This window comes from Acyrthosiphon pisum, chromosome X (genome assembly GCF_005508785.2).
Source record: "Acyrthosiphon pisum isolate AL4f chromosome X, pea_aphid_22Mar2018_4r6ur, whole genome shotgun sequence".
Lineage (NCBI taxonomy): Eukaryota > Metazoa > Arthropoda > Insecta > Hemiptera > Aphididae > Acyrthosiphon > Acyrthosiphon pisum.
Genome location: NC_042493.1, coordinates 82,971,290 through 82,989,700, shown reverse-complemented (window position 1 = coordinate 82,989,700; position 18,411 = coordinate 82,971,290). Strand labels below are relative to the sequence as shown.

The 18,411-nt window shown below is 26.3% G+C and overlaps 1 protein-coding gene across 1 annotated transcript; it reads right to left on the bottom strand.

Annotated features, from left to right (window-relative positions):
* Window positions 1–9,016: 9,016 nt before the first annotated feature.
* On the bottom strand, window positions 9,017–11,503 carry LOC100568929. The gene is made up of 5 exons (XM_003245342.4): window positions 11,173–11,503; window positions 10,219–10,285; window positions 9,675–9,796; window positions 9,401–9,518; window positions 9,017–9,341 (listed from the first exon to the last, which is right to left on the bottom strand). The coding sequence occupies exons 1-5, from the start codon at window positions 11,212–11,214 to the stop codon at window positions 9,256–9,258; spliced, it is 435 nt and encodes a 144-aa protein (XP_003245390.1). The 5' UTR covers window positions 11,215–11,503; the 3' UTR covers window positions 9,017–9,255.
* Between the last annotated feature and the right edge of the window lie 6,908 nt (window positions 11,504–18,411).

Below are 18,411 nucleotides of genomic sequence, written 5' to 3'. Positions count from 1 at the left end.
GTCTATATTAAATAAGTACCTATACGTAATTAAGTTTGTTTCGTTGAACTAATATCTACAGGTTTTTAGTAATAAGTTTATAACGCGTCTATACATAAAATGATCTGTATCATTTTAAATAAGCTTATTGTATTATTTTTTATTTATTATAACAGAACTTGAAACAGTTATTAGGCCGGTTAGGATTTGGTACAATAACTATCGTTTTTTCTATAAGAATACGCACTTAATAATTGACTAAGTATAGATGCGATACCTACCTATAGGTGTATATTATTTTAGAGTATAAATTCGGTGTTCATTACCGCGTAAATAAACCCTTGTGTATACGCGGTAGGATTATTCGGTAAATTGAATTATACCACCCACTTGACCCACTATCGTTTACCGTACTTATGTTATATTCCAACGCGACTGTAGCAATTACTGATTATTATCATCTCAAATGTATTTATAATTTGATATATCTATTGAACATTTGAAAACTGATAGGTATGTTCCTTTTTAATTTTTTCATTTCAAACTATATGTTTTACTGTACGGAGTGTTAAACATTCTATAGTACTTACGTAACAATATATAAATTATACTAAATTATTGTCAGTAAAATTATTATATCATGATATTATAATATTATAATAGCCTTCTAATTATATTATATTAAATTTTGGTTCAAAACACCTATTGACACATTAAAGACTAACGCTGGGGAGCCTAATAGTATTATTATACTCTTACAGGAATTTAATTCCTTTTTATTGACAAAATATTTAAAAGTTAAAGCTTTTTATTCAATGACGTTCTAGTCATGCTGTAATAACGCAAAATATATACTGCATTGTATATTGTATAACTATAGAATTATATTTTTGTAAAATTGTATAATACATTATTAATATTTATATATTTATATGTTTCCGTCTCTATAGCACCTAATCTTTTGTAAACATATTAAAATAAATCATAGTTCTTCTTCTCCATCTGAAGCATTTTTTTAAATGAAATACCTTTATTTTACTAAAAAGTAGTGAGGCTGCAGTATAGATTTTTTAACGCATCAAAGGAGTATTATACTATGGATATATAATATATATATTTATGTATTATGCACAATGCAGGTAGTAGGTACCTATTGTATTTATTTTATACTTACTTGAATATTTCTATAAAAAATAATCTATATAGTGATTTTACCACTTGACGAATACATAAATTTCATTTAAACACAATTTTTCTTATATTATTATTATTATACAGGAGAAATTATAGATTCGTACATACGTTGTGCAATAGCCATTAAGGTCGAGTATATAAATATTAAATCATTTCAAATAAGATTTGAATAAAGTATGAGAGGAGAAAGAAATTCATTGGTTATCATTGGTTATGCGACAAATGTTTTAAACATAATTATTTGAAAAAAATTTATTTTAAATTAGGTATTTGTAATAATTAATCACAGTTATTTGTGTTTATCAAAAACTGGTTACCCTTAACAAAATAAATAGACACCTAATCAAAAAATTCGTTAAACATTTTCAGTTTACCTACTTTTTTTTTTGTACATTTTGAATAATATATTCACCTAACATTTTATTTAAAATAATATAACTGGGTGATAATACTAATATTATTTAGGCTCAATAATAATTTTACTTTTTAAACTACTTTAAATTATTTTACAATTTATTATTACAGGGATATTTTCCAATTTAAATGTTGAAATTGTTCACGTAATTTATAGAGGTGGGAGGATTTTTTTAATTAACGGTTTTCTATTTGCCTTCAAATTCCGGTTAATAACAATTTTTATCTTATTATCCTTTAGTTTAATTGATTAAACCAAAATATAAAATTATAGAATATACATAATATACCTACCTATTTAAATAATAATAGGTATATATTATTTTTATTAATCACCTTTAAAATACTGCAGTATAATATGCCTATGAATATTGAATACATACGTCTAGACAGCGTAACGAATATAACTCACGTATCTACCCATTATAAATACCTATAATATAATACCTATATTATAATGAAATTTACGTTTTCATTTATAAATTACTTTTTTTTATACGATATTTGTAAATTTTCTATATGGTAAGTATGCGTAGACCGTAGGCGGAAAAAAGCCACGGGAAAAAAAGCCCACGGAAATAAAAGTCCGTGCGAGTACCATATAAATTGTACTATTTTATATTATTAAAATATTTCATTGATTATAACTTGAAAAAATATAATACAATAATAGTACATATAAACAACAGATAATAATCATAAATAATAATAATAATAATAAATATAATCATGATATGGTATCTAAACCATTACAGAAGATTAAACTTGAGCAATGAAAACGAAACAAATAAAGTGTAAAGCTGATATAATTTTAATTTTGAAGTAAATTAAATGTAGAATTATAATTATAATACTAAGATATAATTGGTTTGATTGGAAAGATGAACAGGTTAGTTGTGATAATACATTTTTTACGTATAGGTACAACCAAAAAAATTGTTTTTCTTATTAAGTGTGTACTAACTTTGTTTTCGTATTTTACAGTTAAATTATTTAAGTTAAATAGTTATTGTAGTATAAATAAAAATGTTATCGGTTTGAGATGACTAATATCCTGTGGGATTTATATACATTATAGCACTATTTAGCTAGGATTAATTAATTTACAGTAGGTAAATTGTGTACGTCTGCAGACCTTTAGACTTTGCGATCAATACACGCGCCATAATGATGGTTGACGTGTGAATCCTATACCTATTGTAATTGTATACAATGAACGCCTAACCTTTGATCGATGACTATAGGTTGACAATTTAGTGTTGATATAGTTGATAACGGAATATTCACCAGTCCCCATACATATTACGCTTACGTGGTTATATTTGAGTTATTTGACCACAATAAACGAAATTCGTCATTGAACTAGATAAGTCGATAACAAAAAAATGAATCATCGATACGGGCGGCTTTGATCGATTTTTTTAAAGAAAGATAATATTAATTATACATTTATACTATGATGCAGTATGCTCCTAAATGAAATAATTTTGAGCAAGAAATATTTAAGCAGATTTTTTTTCTTAAAATATTTGTTATATCTACGCATATGTATTAATAAATAATAATAGTACCTTAATATATTACAAATGTAAGAAGAATATCATTTTAAGAATGTTTAGAATGAATAGTGTCTATATTATTTACTTTATAGTGACCCAATAACCATTTTTTTTTAAATGAACCTAGTGATTTAATTTTTATTATAAGTTCAAGAAATATTTTATAACTGATTATGACACCAAATTTAAATAATGATATTATATTGTAGTATAGATAATTAAGTACTATATAATATTTTATCGTGCCGTTCAACCAACAACTATATTATAATATTATGACAATGTTCAGGATTTGTCTGAATAGTAAATATGGTAGATAGAAAAAACACTAAAACATGAAAAAGAAAAAAAACATGAAAATAAAAACCAAATTTGTAAATTTTTAATAATTATAAAAATATAAACAAACTATTTTAACCATACGTTATACTATATATTACTATGTTTCGGAAGTTCCTTACCAAATTTTTACTTGTAACTTTTATTTTTTTAAATATATTATTGGACTAACCAAATTTAACTAACCATTTACTATAAGCCATCCAAAATTCAACAAAAAATATATTTAAAAAATTTAATTTAATTTATTTTGCTTAAATGTTATCCAATTTGAATTATATTTTATAATATTATGTCCTGCATTTAATTTATTTCCTACTATTTATTAATTTCATGATATAAGTACGTACGAGTGGATACAGTGTCGGTCTGGTACTTAAAGGGCTCCGGATGCATTTATACAAAAGGGCCCCCAAAAATGTTATTTAAAAAATGATAAAAAAAAGTGCTAATTAACAGGTAGTGCAAAATACTATATTTTTTTAAAGGTACCTTATTTAAAATACACATTTAAGTTAACTACGTAGCAATATAGAAATTATTTACAATTCTAAAAAATCATATAATTAATAATACCTTATAATATTATACAACCTAATATTATTTAATATTATTTAATGCAATTCAAGTTGTGTAATTGATTTTAATTATATCAGTAATTTTTGATAACATGATAATACTATAATAGTATAATAGTATTATTGTATTATAGTTTTTAATGATATAATATATAATAATGTTCAATATCCAATATTCATAGTACCTACTGTCGCGGAGCCCCCAACAAAAATATTTCTGACACAGCCTGAATAGTTAGATTATTGATCAGACATTTTTAATTAGGAAATTATTACTAATGTAAAATAAAATATGACATGTATAAAAATATAAAATTTTTTTTTTCTTTTGGTTATATTTCCTCTGTCTTTTTTCTTTAGTTTTTTTATGCTTTGGTTTTTTGTGTGTTTTTTTTCGAGTCTTTGTTTGTGATTTTTTCTTGATTCAGTTAACGTATCTTCCCAATTTCATAGATGAATAAAAATAGTAATATATTGAAAAAATACAAATTAAAATAATACAATAGTGTAAGTACAAATAGTACAATAAGGCTGAGACGTGAAATTGCTTCGAACTCAACAGCTACAAAATATAATACATATAAATATACTGTTTTTTTGACTCCCTAATATATGGTGTTTCACATACCCTTACCTAAGACCTAAAATTTGGTCATCACCCTTGATGTTGTCTTTGTAGGTGAATATTTTTTCGTAAATGCTGATAGCTGGATCATAATTCGCAATGTAAAAGCACTCTATTTAGTAGTTGCTGCATCGAATAGGTCGTACCAAGTTTACACTGCCATTCAATATTTATTTTCTATTACGATAAGCAACTATTTAATAAAATCCTTGATATACATATAGATATTGTATAGTATAATATTTGATATTATTTATATTATTTATATGATATTCGTGATAATAATCAAGATTTTGATTATTATGTAGATATTTATGTTACAACATATTGTTGATTTGGCAAAAACATTGGGGCATTATTCTAACCGTGCTAGCTTGTAACGTTTCTATAGTAAAAAAGTTTGGTGAATAATCCGTGAGTCTGTAACATAATAAATAATACAAGTACAATATATATACAATATTTCTGATTCATATACTATCGTAAAACCTACCCCTCCCCCACATCAACACCAGTGCCGCTACTACCGCCTGATGGGCCTCGCAATGTATGTATGGGGAGGGGGCCTCGGATTTTACCATTAAAAAACATAATATTATGATAAAACAATTGTAAAAATCAAATATAAGAATTTAATCATTTTTGAATTTTGTGTTTTTGTGTGTATAAATATTAAGTATATATAGGTCCTTTTTCATTTCTCAAAAAAATGGAAAAACGGGAATTTTTCCGCAAAATCGATTTTGGTTTTTGGTGTAGGTAACTCTAAAAAAAATGACTGTAGATACATGCAATTTTTACTGAATGTGTATATTATTATTTTCTATACACCATAACATTTTCAAAATGTTTTGACTTATTTTGAGCTGTTTACGGACATTTTCAGTTTCCAATTTTTTTAGTTTCTCATTCTATAAATATCAATACAATTTGTTGAGTAAAAAAGCTTGAAAATTTAATTAAGACAGACGAAAAAAAATTTTTTTTAAGCTTTTATATTGACATAATAAAAACGTGAAATTCACGAAAATGTGCAAATTATTTTGAGTTAGAAATTCATAAAAAATTTTCTATTTAAATCTAACATTTAAAAATGTAATACAAGATTCCTCATAAGTTTATCTACCATTATCAAAAACAAAAATTTCTACAAGCAAATCAAAAAAAATTTTTATGAGCGTTCGAAGTTCATATTTTTACAAGATTGGATATTCACTCGATTTCTCATGTACCTATGATATGATTTTGTTGTAATTCAAAAACGAATTTCTGTAGATAAATGAAAATTTCAGTGAAAGTTTATATTTTCATTTTCTATACACCATAAAATTATGACTATTTGAGCTGTTTACGGACATTATCAGTTTTAATTGCAGTTGAAAAATATTAAAAATACATAGGCACAATTTTTTTTTTTAAGTATTTAAAGTTCGAATTTTGTAAAAATGTATCAAATTTAAAATTTATTATTTTGTAATTAAAAATGTATAAAATTTTCAACTTTTATATCTTAAGGACTGAACATTTTAAACAAGGTTCAGCGTAAATTGATTATATATAAATTACTTAATTCACAATAATATCATCGAATATACTTGGTAATATTATATGCTGACTGAGTGTCTTCGCTCAGGATCGTTTTTCTTATGCAATGATATTACATCATTGAATTCAAATTTAACGCTATCCATTATAATGACCCACTTGTAACCTACTGTATAGCAGAGCGACACCCACTTGTCCACCTTTTTCTAATTGTACAGTCGTTTTTCCTATTTTAATGTACTTTAAGGATTCATTCATTTGTACCTATCTTAAATTTAATATACTTTATCTGTCATGGAAATATGGAATTTAATGATTAATTTAAATATTTAATTCCTAAGATAAAAAGATATATGCCATTTATAAATGTAATAAATGTACCTACCCTATGATAAGTGAATTAATTTTTTTATTAGTATATACTATTTTTTAATCAATATTTAAGATATAATATCATAATGATAAGTAGTATATATATGCCGGTCCTGGGACACCTTCATTTTATATCAGTAAAAGATCACAAAGAAAACAATGTGCAGAACGATCAGAAAATTGAAATGCAATAATAATTAAAATATTTTTCACAAAACTTATGATATTAATAATTAAAAATTGAAATGCAATATTTCCCCAAAAAATATTTTTCGCAAAATACTTATGATATTAATAATTAAAATCGAAATGCAAAAATGTATTGAAAACAATTTTTAATAGAATTGTTCTATCAAAAATAAAAATCGAAATAGCATATTTAATTGCAAAGTGTATTAAAAAGAAATTGAAAAAAGTAATTTAAAAATAAAAATTATAATAAATAATAAAATAATGGAAACAACTATCAAAACTTTTAATAAATTACAAGAAAATGAAATGAAAAACCAAATAGAAAACTCAATGTTAGGTTTTGTTAAGTTTTGTAAATATGAATACTATAATACTAATAATAATAATAAAATTATTAAAATCATGAAATATAATCTAAAAAAAATTCCAATTAAAGGAAATATTTTAATGCAATGTTTTGTGGTGCTCTTCTCGTAGTAGGATAAACTTGAAATTTGAACCGTATAGGTTCCCTATATTGGTAGGTATCGCATGCAAACTGCAAAGTATGAATTTAGGAATAGAAATTCATAACCCTTCATATTTTTTAGTTTTGGACATTTACATTTTATTTCGTACTTTTCCTATCACAAATTCCTATCTTACCTTTTTTACAATAGAATTAATTTGGATTCTTTATTAGGTGGCTTAGGATACCTAATGGTATTTGATTATTGTTTTAATAATGTTGGAAATGTATAATTAACTCAGATTAAAAGTATGCCTAAGTTAGGTACAAACCTAGGTATATTGAGATTGACTATTTCTCTAAATATCTTGCAAATAGTTTATTTTAAATCACGATTATTAAATAATTCTTAAAGAATTTCAACTGCTAAATCCATACTTTGCGTGCGATACCTACCAATATATAGGGAACTTATGGTTCAAATTTCAAGTTGTAAAAGTTAGTTATAAGAAAAAATGATTTAGCTCTTGTAAATTAAACCTATATAAATTATTTCAATTAAAAGCATTAATGCATATTTTACTAAACTTTTGAGGACCATAGTTAATAAACTAGCGAACCAAAATTGATTATTTGACTATCAAAATTTTCAAAAAAAAAAGCTTTACCGGAATCCATTAAAAAATATAGTAGTAACCATTTGAAAAAATAAAGTTGATTTTGCTATTGGTACACCTGCGTGTTTAAAAATTTTGAAATTGTTATTAAAAAATTGCCTGATAAAAATAAAGAAACACGTCTTTTTTCATTTTAACGAAATTCTATTTCATCGATTCATAATCGTTAAAAACCTCGCGTACAATGACATAAGATACATCCTGTATATATTAATTATTAGCTATTAGTAGGGTTCGGATTTGAAGGAAATATAATCAATAAAAAAAGCATTTAAAATTTAAAAAAAGGCATTTAATTTATATAAAAAGGCAATTCATAAATATAGGTACTACAAAATGAAATAGTGAACATTTTTTAAACACTTTCAAATGCACACATTTTGAGATAAATACAAATTAAAAATGAGCATGAATACTAAGCTAAATTAAGTTTATACTATTTTGTATTAATAGATTACCTTTTTCTTTAACCAGGTTTGTCTTAAGAGTTAGTTAAAAACAATTTTAAAAATTAACTTGGTTGAGTTATACCAGTTAATTTAAAGCAAACTAAACTAGTTGCGATGGTATTAAAAAAAAATTGACTACCATGTATTTTGATAAGCTGTCTTCAGAAAAATGGTTACGATTTGGGATCAAAATATTTTTTTACATCGAAAAGGATCTTTCTACGTCCACCAAATAGGTGTACGGGTAATTTTATGGCATACCAAATACTCGATAAGACGATATCGATAAATATTGCGAAGAATAAAACCCATTTGTTGCGATGATACGTAAGCTGTGTATAAAATTATAAAATCAACTGAAAATTATACACAAAAAAAGTATTTATAAGTACAAAAGGCAAAAAAAGGCAAAAAGGCAAAAAAGGCAATAAAAAAAAAATGCATCCATTGTCTAAGAAATTAAATGAAACACATTTTTGTATAAAAATTATTTTTATATTATGATTAATAAAATAAAGGCATTTGCCTTCAAATCCGAACCCTAGCTATTAGTATTGAGATTACGACGTAAAAAAAATACGTAAAAATATTTTTAGTTGTTCAGGCAATACAATCGTAATACTATTGGTTTATATAGTATTCAAATGATGCTTAGAATTATTTTAATGTATTTATAATTAATAGGTATTAAAAACAATTGCTGTGGTCATCGACTGTGGTTGTCTAATTGACCGATTTATATATTTATTGGCTGATTTTTTTACTGTGATTATCTGTTAAATTATCAATTGAACTGTAAATCGTATATATTTATAATTGACATTTGATTTTAAAATGTCTACGTTGTTTTCGACTCTTCGATGCGTTGCCTCTAATTTGCAGATTTAAACGTTTGCAAACTGATTACTTCCACCAGCCGATGGAATTACGTAGCAGAAAACTATGACAAGTATTATCTCAATCAACAGCACTAAAAATTTATATTCAAATTAGTTTAGTTTTATAATGTTTAAAATTTAAATAACAAACCCATTGCCACAATGTTTGGTGAAAGAATATCCCCGCCGTTTACCGACATTATGTTGTTTCCAAGACACAAAAAAAATGCAATTGAATGTGCTATCAGCCAATTTCTAATATAATCAGGCTAAAAAAGATCAGTTTTCATAAATGTTTGACGATTATAGGTAATATTCTCATAATAAATTATTAAGAATAATGTAAATATAACTATATAAAGATATAAATTATTATAATCTTCTATTATTATTATTCAATATTTTATAGGTATTAAGTTATTTACCGAATTTTTATTTATCAATCCGTAGTTAAAATATAATAAGATAAGGTTTATTATCATTAACAGTATCCAAATTATAATGATTGCAGTAATATCCCCTTCTGCACGAGAATGTCTTGTTAAAGCTATAAAAGAAACAAAGTTATACATTTTTTTGATTAAATTTAAAATTTAAATTAATACGTATGATTTTAAGAATATAAATTATCATATTGGAAATATAAACCATTACATAACCACGATATATAAATTTGTACCTACATTAAATTATTTTTAAGTTAATTATACATAAGTGTTAATTTTTAAATTACATTTTCTTCTTATACTTTCATCACCAAAATGAAATTTAATACTTGGAACTTACGAGAACATTAATAATATATTAAATTAAACAATTGGTATAAATATAATAATAAATGTTCAAAACAGTTTAAAATAATTAAACAAAAGTGGCCTCGTGTCAATACTGCTATTATTGCATCTGCATGATTGATATGTAATTATACAATTATATAGAAAATATAACTTTTATGACATAGGTACTCACCCTCGATATGCAAAAGAATCCCCAACAAAAATATTGTTTGAAAAATCATTACCAATATTAAAAAAATCTGAAAATAAAATTATGACATGTAACTATATATAATATTATAAGACGTATATAACTGTGACCATAAAAATCATAGAGGAACTCGCTGTACAGTAAGTTTCGATTGTACCTCGTCATCGAACAGGTAATTTTAATTGGGCGTAACAAAAAAGCATCTTACATTTAAGATTTTCAAGGAAGAAATTATAGTTCTTGAGCGTTTAGGAAGTTACGCGTGCAATATATAAGCGATACGTACCGGACACGTATCGGACTCAGACTTCGATACGAGTCGATACGTAACTAAGTATTCTATTTCGATACGTATCGAATTTTTCTTCTTAAAAACCTTCATTTTTACAAAATTCAGATAGACCCTCAGCCGAAAGACATTATTAATGTCAAAACAGTAGCGAAGGAAGGAAATTGACACTTCTATAGTTCTATGCTTATAATATGTCTATGTTATGTGTAGGTTATTTTCAAGCTTTTGCAGGCTAATTAAATAAAACTGTCAGTGATAACTTGAACATTATGTGAAAAATGGAATAATACAAAAATTAATAATATAGTCACATCATATAAAGAGGAATTGTGTCAAACTTTAACAAACTATACGGAAACTATACGTGAAACGAACAAAATTGTGCTTAAGTTCTATTTTTTTAATTCTATTGTTATCGTCGTCCGTAAAAATTCACATTACACAACAAATATTAGGTAGGTATTCTATCATATATAGTTATGATGATGAGGTAAAATATTTATGCCCCACCTACTGTGAACCTATAACGGCATGTATCTACAATCTACGTTTTCGCTATTTTATTTTCGTTTTCAATACGCAATTAAAAAGACCTGGGATTTCCTATTGTAGAAGTTTTACTTGAATTAATTTTTTCTACTTACAACATTTATAATACCGATAACTTTAAGGCCTTTCCACGACATTCGTTCGTCTGCGTATTTATTTTGACAATGGATATTATATTACAAATGTTTATATATTGTTGAAAGTTTAAAACGGAATCTTTCGACAGTAGTTACTTCTTACTTCAATTTGGCCTTTGAGTAGAACAATCAAAAACAATCAAAGTTTTCTAAGCATTAATAAAAATGTACTAAGACAAACGTCTAAAAGCAAGTCTAAAATCAAAATGATTCGTTTTAAATATACACGTTACTATCCAATATTAATGTTATTATAAATAACACGCTGTAGTCTAAGCAATTGTATCGATATTATTATTTATTATAGTGGTCGCCGGTCGTCAACGTTAGCTTGCACTATAAAATGTATGAATTAATTTCATTAAATAAATCTTTTGGTGTCCTTTGAAATTTTGAGTTTTAGGCTTTTATAGTAGTGTTAGCGTCATTATTTTTGAGACAACAATTTAATCAAATTTTGTGTTGCCCGCGAGTAAAACATATATTCATAAAATAATATCTATATCTATACTATTACGTCCGATACGGGTGATACCACAGAATGGCGCCCAACGGGGTTCTTATTCATGATATTACAAATCCGGTTGTTATTCGGATGTGTCTTTTCCAATAATTGATCATTAAGATTTAGTCTAGAATTCTTGTGCCTAATTTGTATTATCTGATACTCTTACAACTAAATTAAATTAACTATAATGTTAAATTAAAAAAATAACAATGAAATAACATAGATTGTGATAACTGATAATATATTGATATACAATATATTAATATGTTATACATACAATACACCAGCCATAATTAATTATATTAGTCAGTAAATTAACATGAATTCCTATAATTATATCAAATGGGAATGTAAATGATAAAATAATATTTAGAATTAGTCATTATAGTCTACGGATAAAAATTAAGTAAATAGATAATATTATACAGTAAATAACGTTAAAATATGTAGGTATATACATTAAGCTTACAAAAGATTACATGAACATGGTATCCAAGTCAGAGAAAAAAGTTCTGAGAGAAATACATAGGAACCTATGTACTTCAATATACTTAAGTACGTTTTATGTATATGAATAATAATACTAGCTATATCACCCAACTTCGCCCGGGAAAAAATGAACATAACTACAATTCGGTGCTACGTATATCGGCGTATCTAAATAATAGATGAAGTCATAAATGCATAGATTTTTTACTACCTAACCGTTATAGTAATACAAAAGTTAAAACTAAAAGATATTATATCATATAATTATAATTTCTTAATCTTAGCCTAGTTATCAGGTAACCGGCCCTTGCATAACACTTTGAAATAATTAATTTTCAACAAATAGGGTTTGTGATCAGTGATTTACTGTATACTTATGACCTTATATATATATAAAAGAACAGATATTTTTGATATAGGTACCAACTTTTTGACGACACAGTTGAACTTATTTGGAACAACTCTATGAAAAAATCGTTAAATTATTTAAGCACGCTAAAAACCAGGAACTTTTAAATACAGTACACCTTCTCTCCTTCACCCCTCCCCTCTCAGACAAAAAAATAAAATATTAGGTTACTTGGTGACACTCAGCAAAGTACCTATTTTGAACAGCTCTATGAAAAAAATTGGATAAAAGTTCAATAGTGTCATCAGAAAATTGCTACGTAAAACAGGCCTGTCCTTTTGGCTTTTATATATAGGTAATATAAGGATAAAGTGTTCAAAACGTTCACTGAAAAAATAGAATTGTTCATGTTCATTGTTCACTTTCAACTAGAAAAAGATGAACATGTTCATGTTGACGTTTACTTATTTGTTTAATGAATAAGGTCACTTTCGTGTTCCTTAAAAAAATTAACACATAGAATTGATCGATCATTGTTATAACTAATTATTTGTATAGACAGTATACGTTTGCCACTAGTTATACAAACTCATATCTACATTATTATTTATATACCAATAAAAGAATATTTGATAAATGTTATGTACATATTTCTAGAAGCTAATAAGCTATAATATGTAAAAAAAATTTCGACTGAAATTATTTTAAATTTGATAGTTTTAGCAAGCATATTTTGTCTTGGTCCAAACAATCAACTTTTAATATTGTTTTTTTATTATTTTATTCACTTAATAATATTATTGTTCCTCTTTATACATCAAAGTGAATAATGTGGATAATATTGTTTTAAAAAAGATAATGATGGACAATTATTGTGTAGATATGTTATAGACTTATACTGGAAATGTATTGTGAATAATATATCTAAGTACACAATTTTAACGGTTAGATATCACAAATATCAAACTGATTGTAGAAAAATATTTTTTTCATTTCTGTTGTCTTTAAAAAAAATATACAAATGTTAATTATATACTATGCATATTTTTGTCATTAGTTAATCAATATATTTGGAATTTAGTTTAATTTGTTAAATATTATACTAGTTTTAATGTACTTATTTACAATTTTTATTATAAAATATCACTTACTGAGTACTCTTAGTTAGTATTTAATTATTCCATACAACATATTACTGAATTTTTAAAAAAAAATCTAAATTTGTATAAAAGTATTTAAAAAATGTTCAAAATGCACTATCAGTACACTATTGGTACCTTGCTAATTTCGTTCAAGTTCACATTTCATTTGATGAATAATGAATAATGTTCATGATTATTTCATCAAAATGAAGTTTAACACATTGAATGCGTTCTATAGTTTTAAATAATCAAATGGATACAAAATACATTTTTTCGTTTTACTCTTGTATTTCATTATTTCAATGACAATTACTTCCATATTTTACTATGCACGTATATCAACTAATTAATTTGAATATTTATAAAAAAGTAAAATATCTATTTTATTAAATTAAATAAAAAAGTATTTTTTAAAGTAAAGTGTTTATTTTTGAAAGAAAGTATTCGAATGCGTTTTTAAATATAGATGACAGTTCGACGGCAATCATTTAAATACGTATTCTGAATACATTTGAAAATTATTCTTAATACGATCGGACATAATACCTACGTATAAGTACACAATATTAAAATACTATAGTAATTTTAAGCCTGTGTACATAGTATGTACCTTTTATGTTTTTATATTTTATACAATAAGTATATTACGTAACTATAGCTGTATATAACTCACTTTGCCTGGGAAAAAAATTAACAATCATAAAATACTGTGCTATATTGTTGTATATTATATAGGTTTTAGTATGCCTCAGTTCACGAGCAAATCGGCATCGGTGAACAAGGCTTTGTGAACTAATTCGACCGAGATGGGCAATTCGTCTGTGTCGTATATTCGGATAACCGGATTGGATACATAGCACTATTATTGTTATATTTTCGAATGTCATTCAAACTACTCTCTAAACTTTCTTGATATCTCTATAAGAACTGCAATCTCTGAAACTTTCGACAAAATTGGTCAGTCAATTTTTTAATCTATATATTATAATCTAAAATATAAGGACGCACATTATTTCCCTTTGTTGTCCATTTGAATAACAATCAACAAATTAAATATTATTATTTTTCCAGTAAAAAAAAATACGTACATATTATTATTATATTATATAATGTATAATGTATATTACCTATATCTATATCATATAAATAATATAACCACGTTTTTTAGTTTATTTAAAATTTAAATAAATCTAAGGGCCGTATTCATAGTCGATGCTTAAGAATAAGTATACCTATACTTATATAATATATACTTTTACTTATATACAATATTGTTTAGAACCTATACTTTTGAGTTTTGATTCAAATGAGATTCATAAACGAAACTATGGCTTAAGAAAAGACAAAGTAATACTTATAAATTAAGATTGGTCGAGACCTATCTTAAGCTTAGCTTTTAGTATTTATCACAAATTTTTATTTTTTAAATTATCAAAATTAGCTTAAGCAATATTTATTCTTCTATGAATACGACCCTAAATATTTCGGTGAAATAGTCTTAAATAGAACTATTCATCAGATGGCGACTATTTTATTATAAGCACTTTTATTGTATATACCTACCTATATCTATATGCATATCGGACACCACAAATACTATAAATTCTAAACAACAGTCGTAGATTCGTATTTAAAATATGTGACTGTATAGTGCACACGGCAAACAACTGCGCTCGTGGTAGTTGACTCAAACATTGCTCAATAATATGTACATTTCCTAGAATATGACGAAATATGCAAATTCAAACTTTTTATTTAATTTCGCCATTTCATAAAACAAATTTAGAACTTACCTAGAATAATCTACGACCACTTTAAAAAAACATGAAATTAATCCAAAAAGTCCCAAACTCTACTTATTAAAGTCATTAGTTATTAACAGTACCTATATAATATTATGATATAATAATTAATATTGTAAAATATAATAGTAAAATTCTGAGTAAAATGGAAAATTTATTTTTATTTAATAATATTGAGGAACAAGGAAACGCAATACAGCATGCCAGAATAATGAAATAAATAAATGTGGATCCATTTGTGTTGTCAGATAGATTATATTTATTACAATTTTTAGATTATCTAAATATTTTGCGAATCATTTAATAGACAATACCTATATGATATGACCACTAATTGAAGACGGTAATCGTTCACCGGCAATTGATATAAAAACAAAAGTATGAATATTAAAATGAATTATAATATAGACACAGCTAACAAAGTACGTTTGAATGTTGATATTTTTATTTACCATCATCATTGAGTACCAAACACTGATGGGACCAAGTCAATTTATTGCATTATTCTGTATTTCGATGCATATACATATATAGTTTAAAATGTTCTCAATCATACCGATATTTTCAACCTTGTTACTAAGTTTCCATCAAATACCTATATAGATACGAGCGTTCAAAACATTTTTAAAACAAATAGATTTTCTATCTTGTATTTTTTTCTAATGTTGATATTTTTAGATTTTATGCTAGACCAGAATTTTGAGGCGTTATTGATTGCATCGACTTCATTCATGTAGCAATAGTACCACCATTTTCAAATTAAAATTTATTTGAAAACCAAGATAATGACTATATTTATGTAAATCGTAAATAAACTACCATTCTATAAAAGTCAAACTAGTAAATATTATACAATTAAATTATAATTTTGAATATGTTTAAGTTATAGGTTTACATTTTCCGAATTTTAAACTGTACGTAATGTTGTAGATTTGTGACTCAGATTTAAAAATACTAAATGTTAATGCATTGTTTCCCGGAAGCACACATGATGCTAGATTCTCATATTTGGAATAATTCTAGTCTTGTAGTATATTGTTACTCCAAGATCTATATGCATAGGACCTTTAATAATATTTACTTTTACGTAAATCAATTAAAAAAATAGTTCAAAGAAACGTTATATACTTTTAAAATACTATAAACTGTTCAGTATACTCATTATGTCCATGGCTAGTGGCCATACTAACTTCCGCTGCAAATCCAACGAACAAATCTGAAGCTGATGGGCGATGAATATTTTAATTAACAACAAATGTCCGCTAGAAGCATCATTAAACGTTGCAATGGAGTTCTAAAAGGACTTTTAGATTAATTTTATTTAAATAAATAAAATAAATTAATATTTCCTTTTATGTATGCAATATGCATAGGTACATTAGACGTATAACAAATATTTCACAACATTGCTACTATTATTATTAATTATAATGTATTGAATGAGTTTAAGTTATAATAAATTATTAGCTATATAATGATATAGCAAATCACAAGTGTCAAACATGGTAGTGCGTAGATATATGATATTATTATTTAAGACTAGTCTTAATGATCCATATGTAGGTATCCTATATTTTATAAAGGGAAAAACGACACTGTATTTATATACATAGGTTTTTTGATTCATTGATTAACGTTTGTAACCTATAATCTATATAAAATTATATAATTAGGTACATATGTTAAGTGTAGTTACATATAAAGTAAGATTACATAGGTTACTAATTATTAGTTAACGTAGGCATATATTGTTCACACAATATATACGTAGAACTTCATAGCGACAAACAGATAATTAATAATACAGAAACGCTTTTAAAATTCGAAAAATTAAAAGAAACGTACTTCGAATATCTCGCGGTATCCCACGTATATGCAATTTTAATACTATATTGCCTATAAATTATATTTTAACATATTATAAGATACCTACATATATAAATACCATATTATTATGCGGTGGCTTTACTACTCCGGCGGGCCTAACCTACCCGTGTATGGTGTATAATATTATATTATAATACAATTTAATACATTTCACGATCCACACACAATACGATATTACATTATTATCAATAATATCACATATTATTACATGACGTATTATAATATGTTTGTGTGCGGCTGTCGGAAATCGTGTGCAAAAAGGTTTGCACGGCTCGTCGCCGTCGTAATCTTGTCGAGTACATGCCAAACCACGTCGCCTGGGTTTGTCACAATGTTTTTAAAAAAATAATAATAACAACAGCGGCTGCACATATTATTATTGTTGTGCGTGTACGTTCGCCACGTAGGTAATCCGTTTGAAGATGCGCGCGCGTTATTGCAACAAAAACGGTGCGCGACGTAAGTATATTGTTGTGAAAAATTCACGGGCACACTCACACACACTCATGATACGTTGGCCCGTGTGTCACGCGTCTATGAAAAGAAAAATAATCATAATAATAATAATAATAACAATAATCGTAATAATAAAAACGTCGTATACCACCCAAGTCGTGGTGGCGGTGGCGGCGCGGCGGTCGTCGCTTACGCCGGGCTAACACTGTACGTATATAATATTGTACGACGTGTACGTCGCTGACAGGTGGTAACCGCAGTGTTTCCCTAGGCGCGCGTAGTAAGGGCTGTTTGACAATTTCGAGTGGTGCACTCGACGCGTTTTGTCCCCGCGCCGATGCGGCGGTGGCGGGGCAGCAACCACTGCAGCGCCGATATATTTTACGCTTGTATGTATATATACGTACAATAATATAATATGATATGATCGACGACGATTCCCGTACTTGTTGTTTTCATTATTACTATTATTATATATGTCCCGCGCGCACACACTCCGCCGCCGCCGCCGCCGCCGTCACTCGAAGGCCCGCCGACCGGCCGGCACGCACGCACACGTCCCCA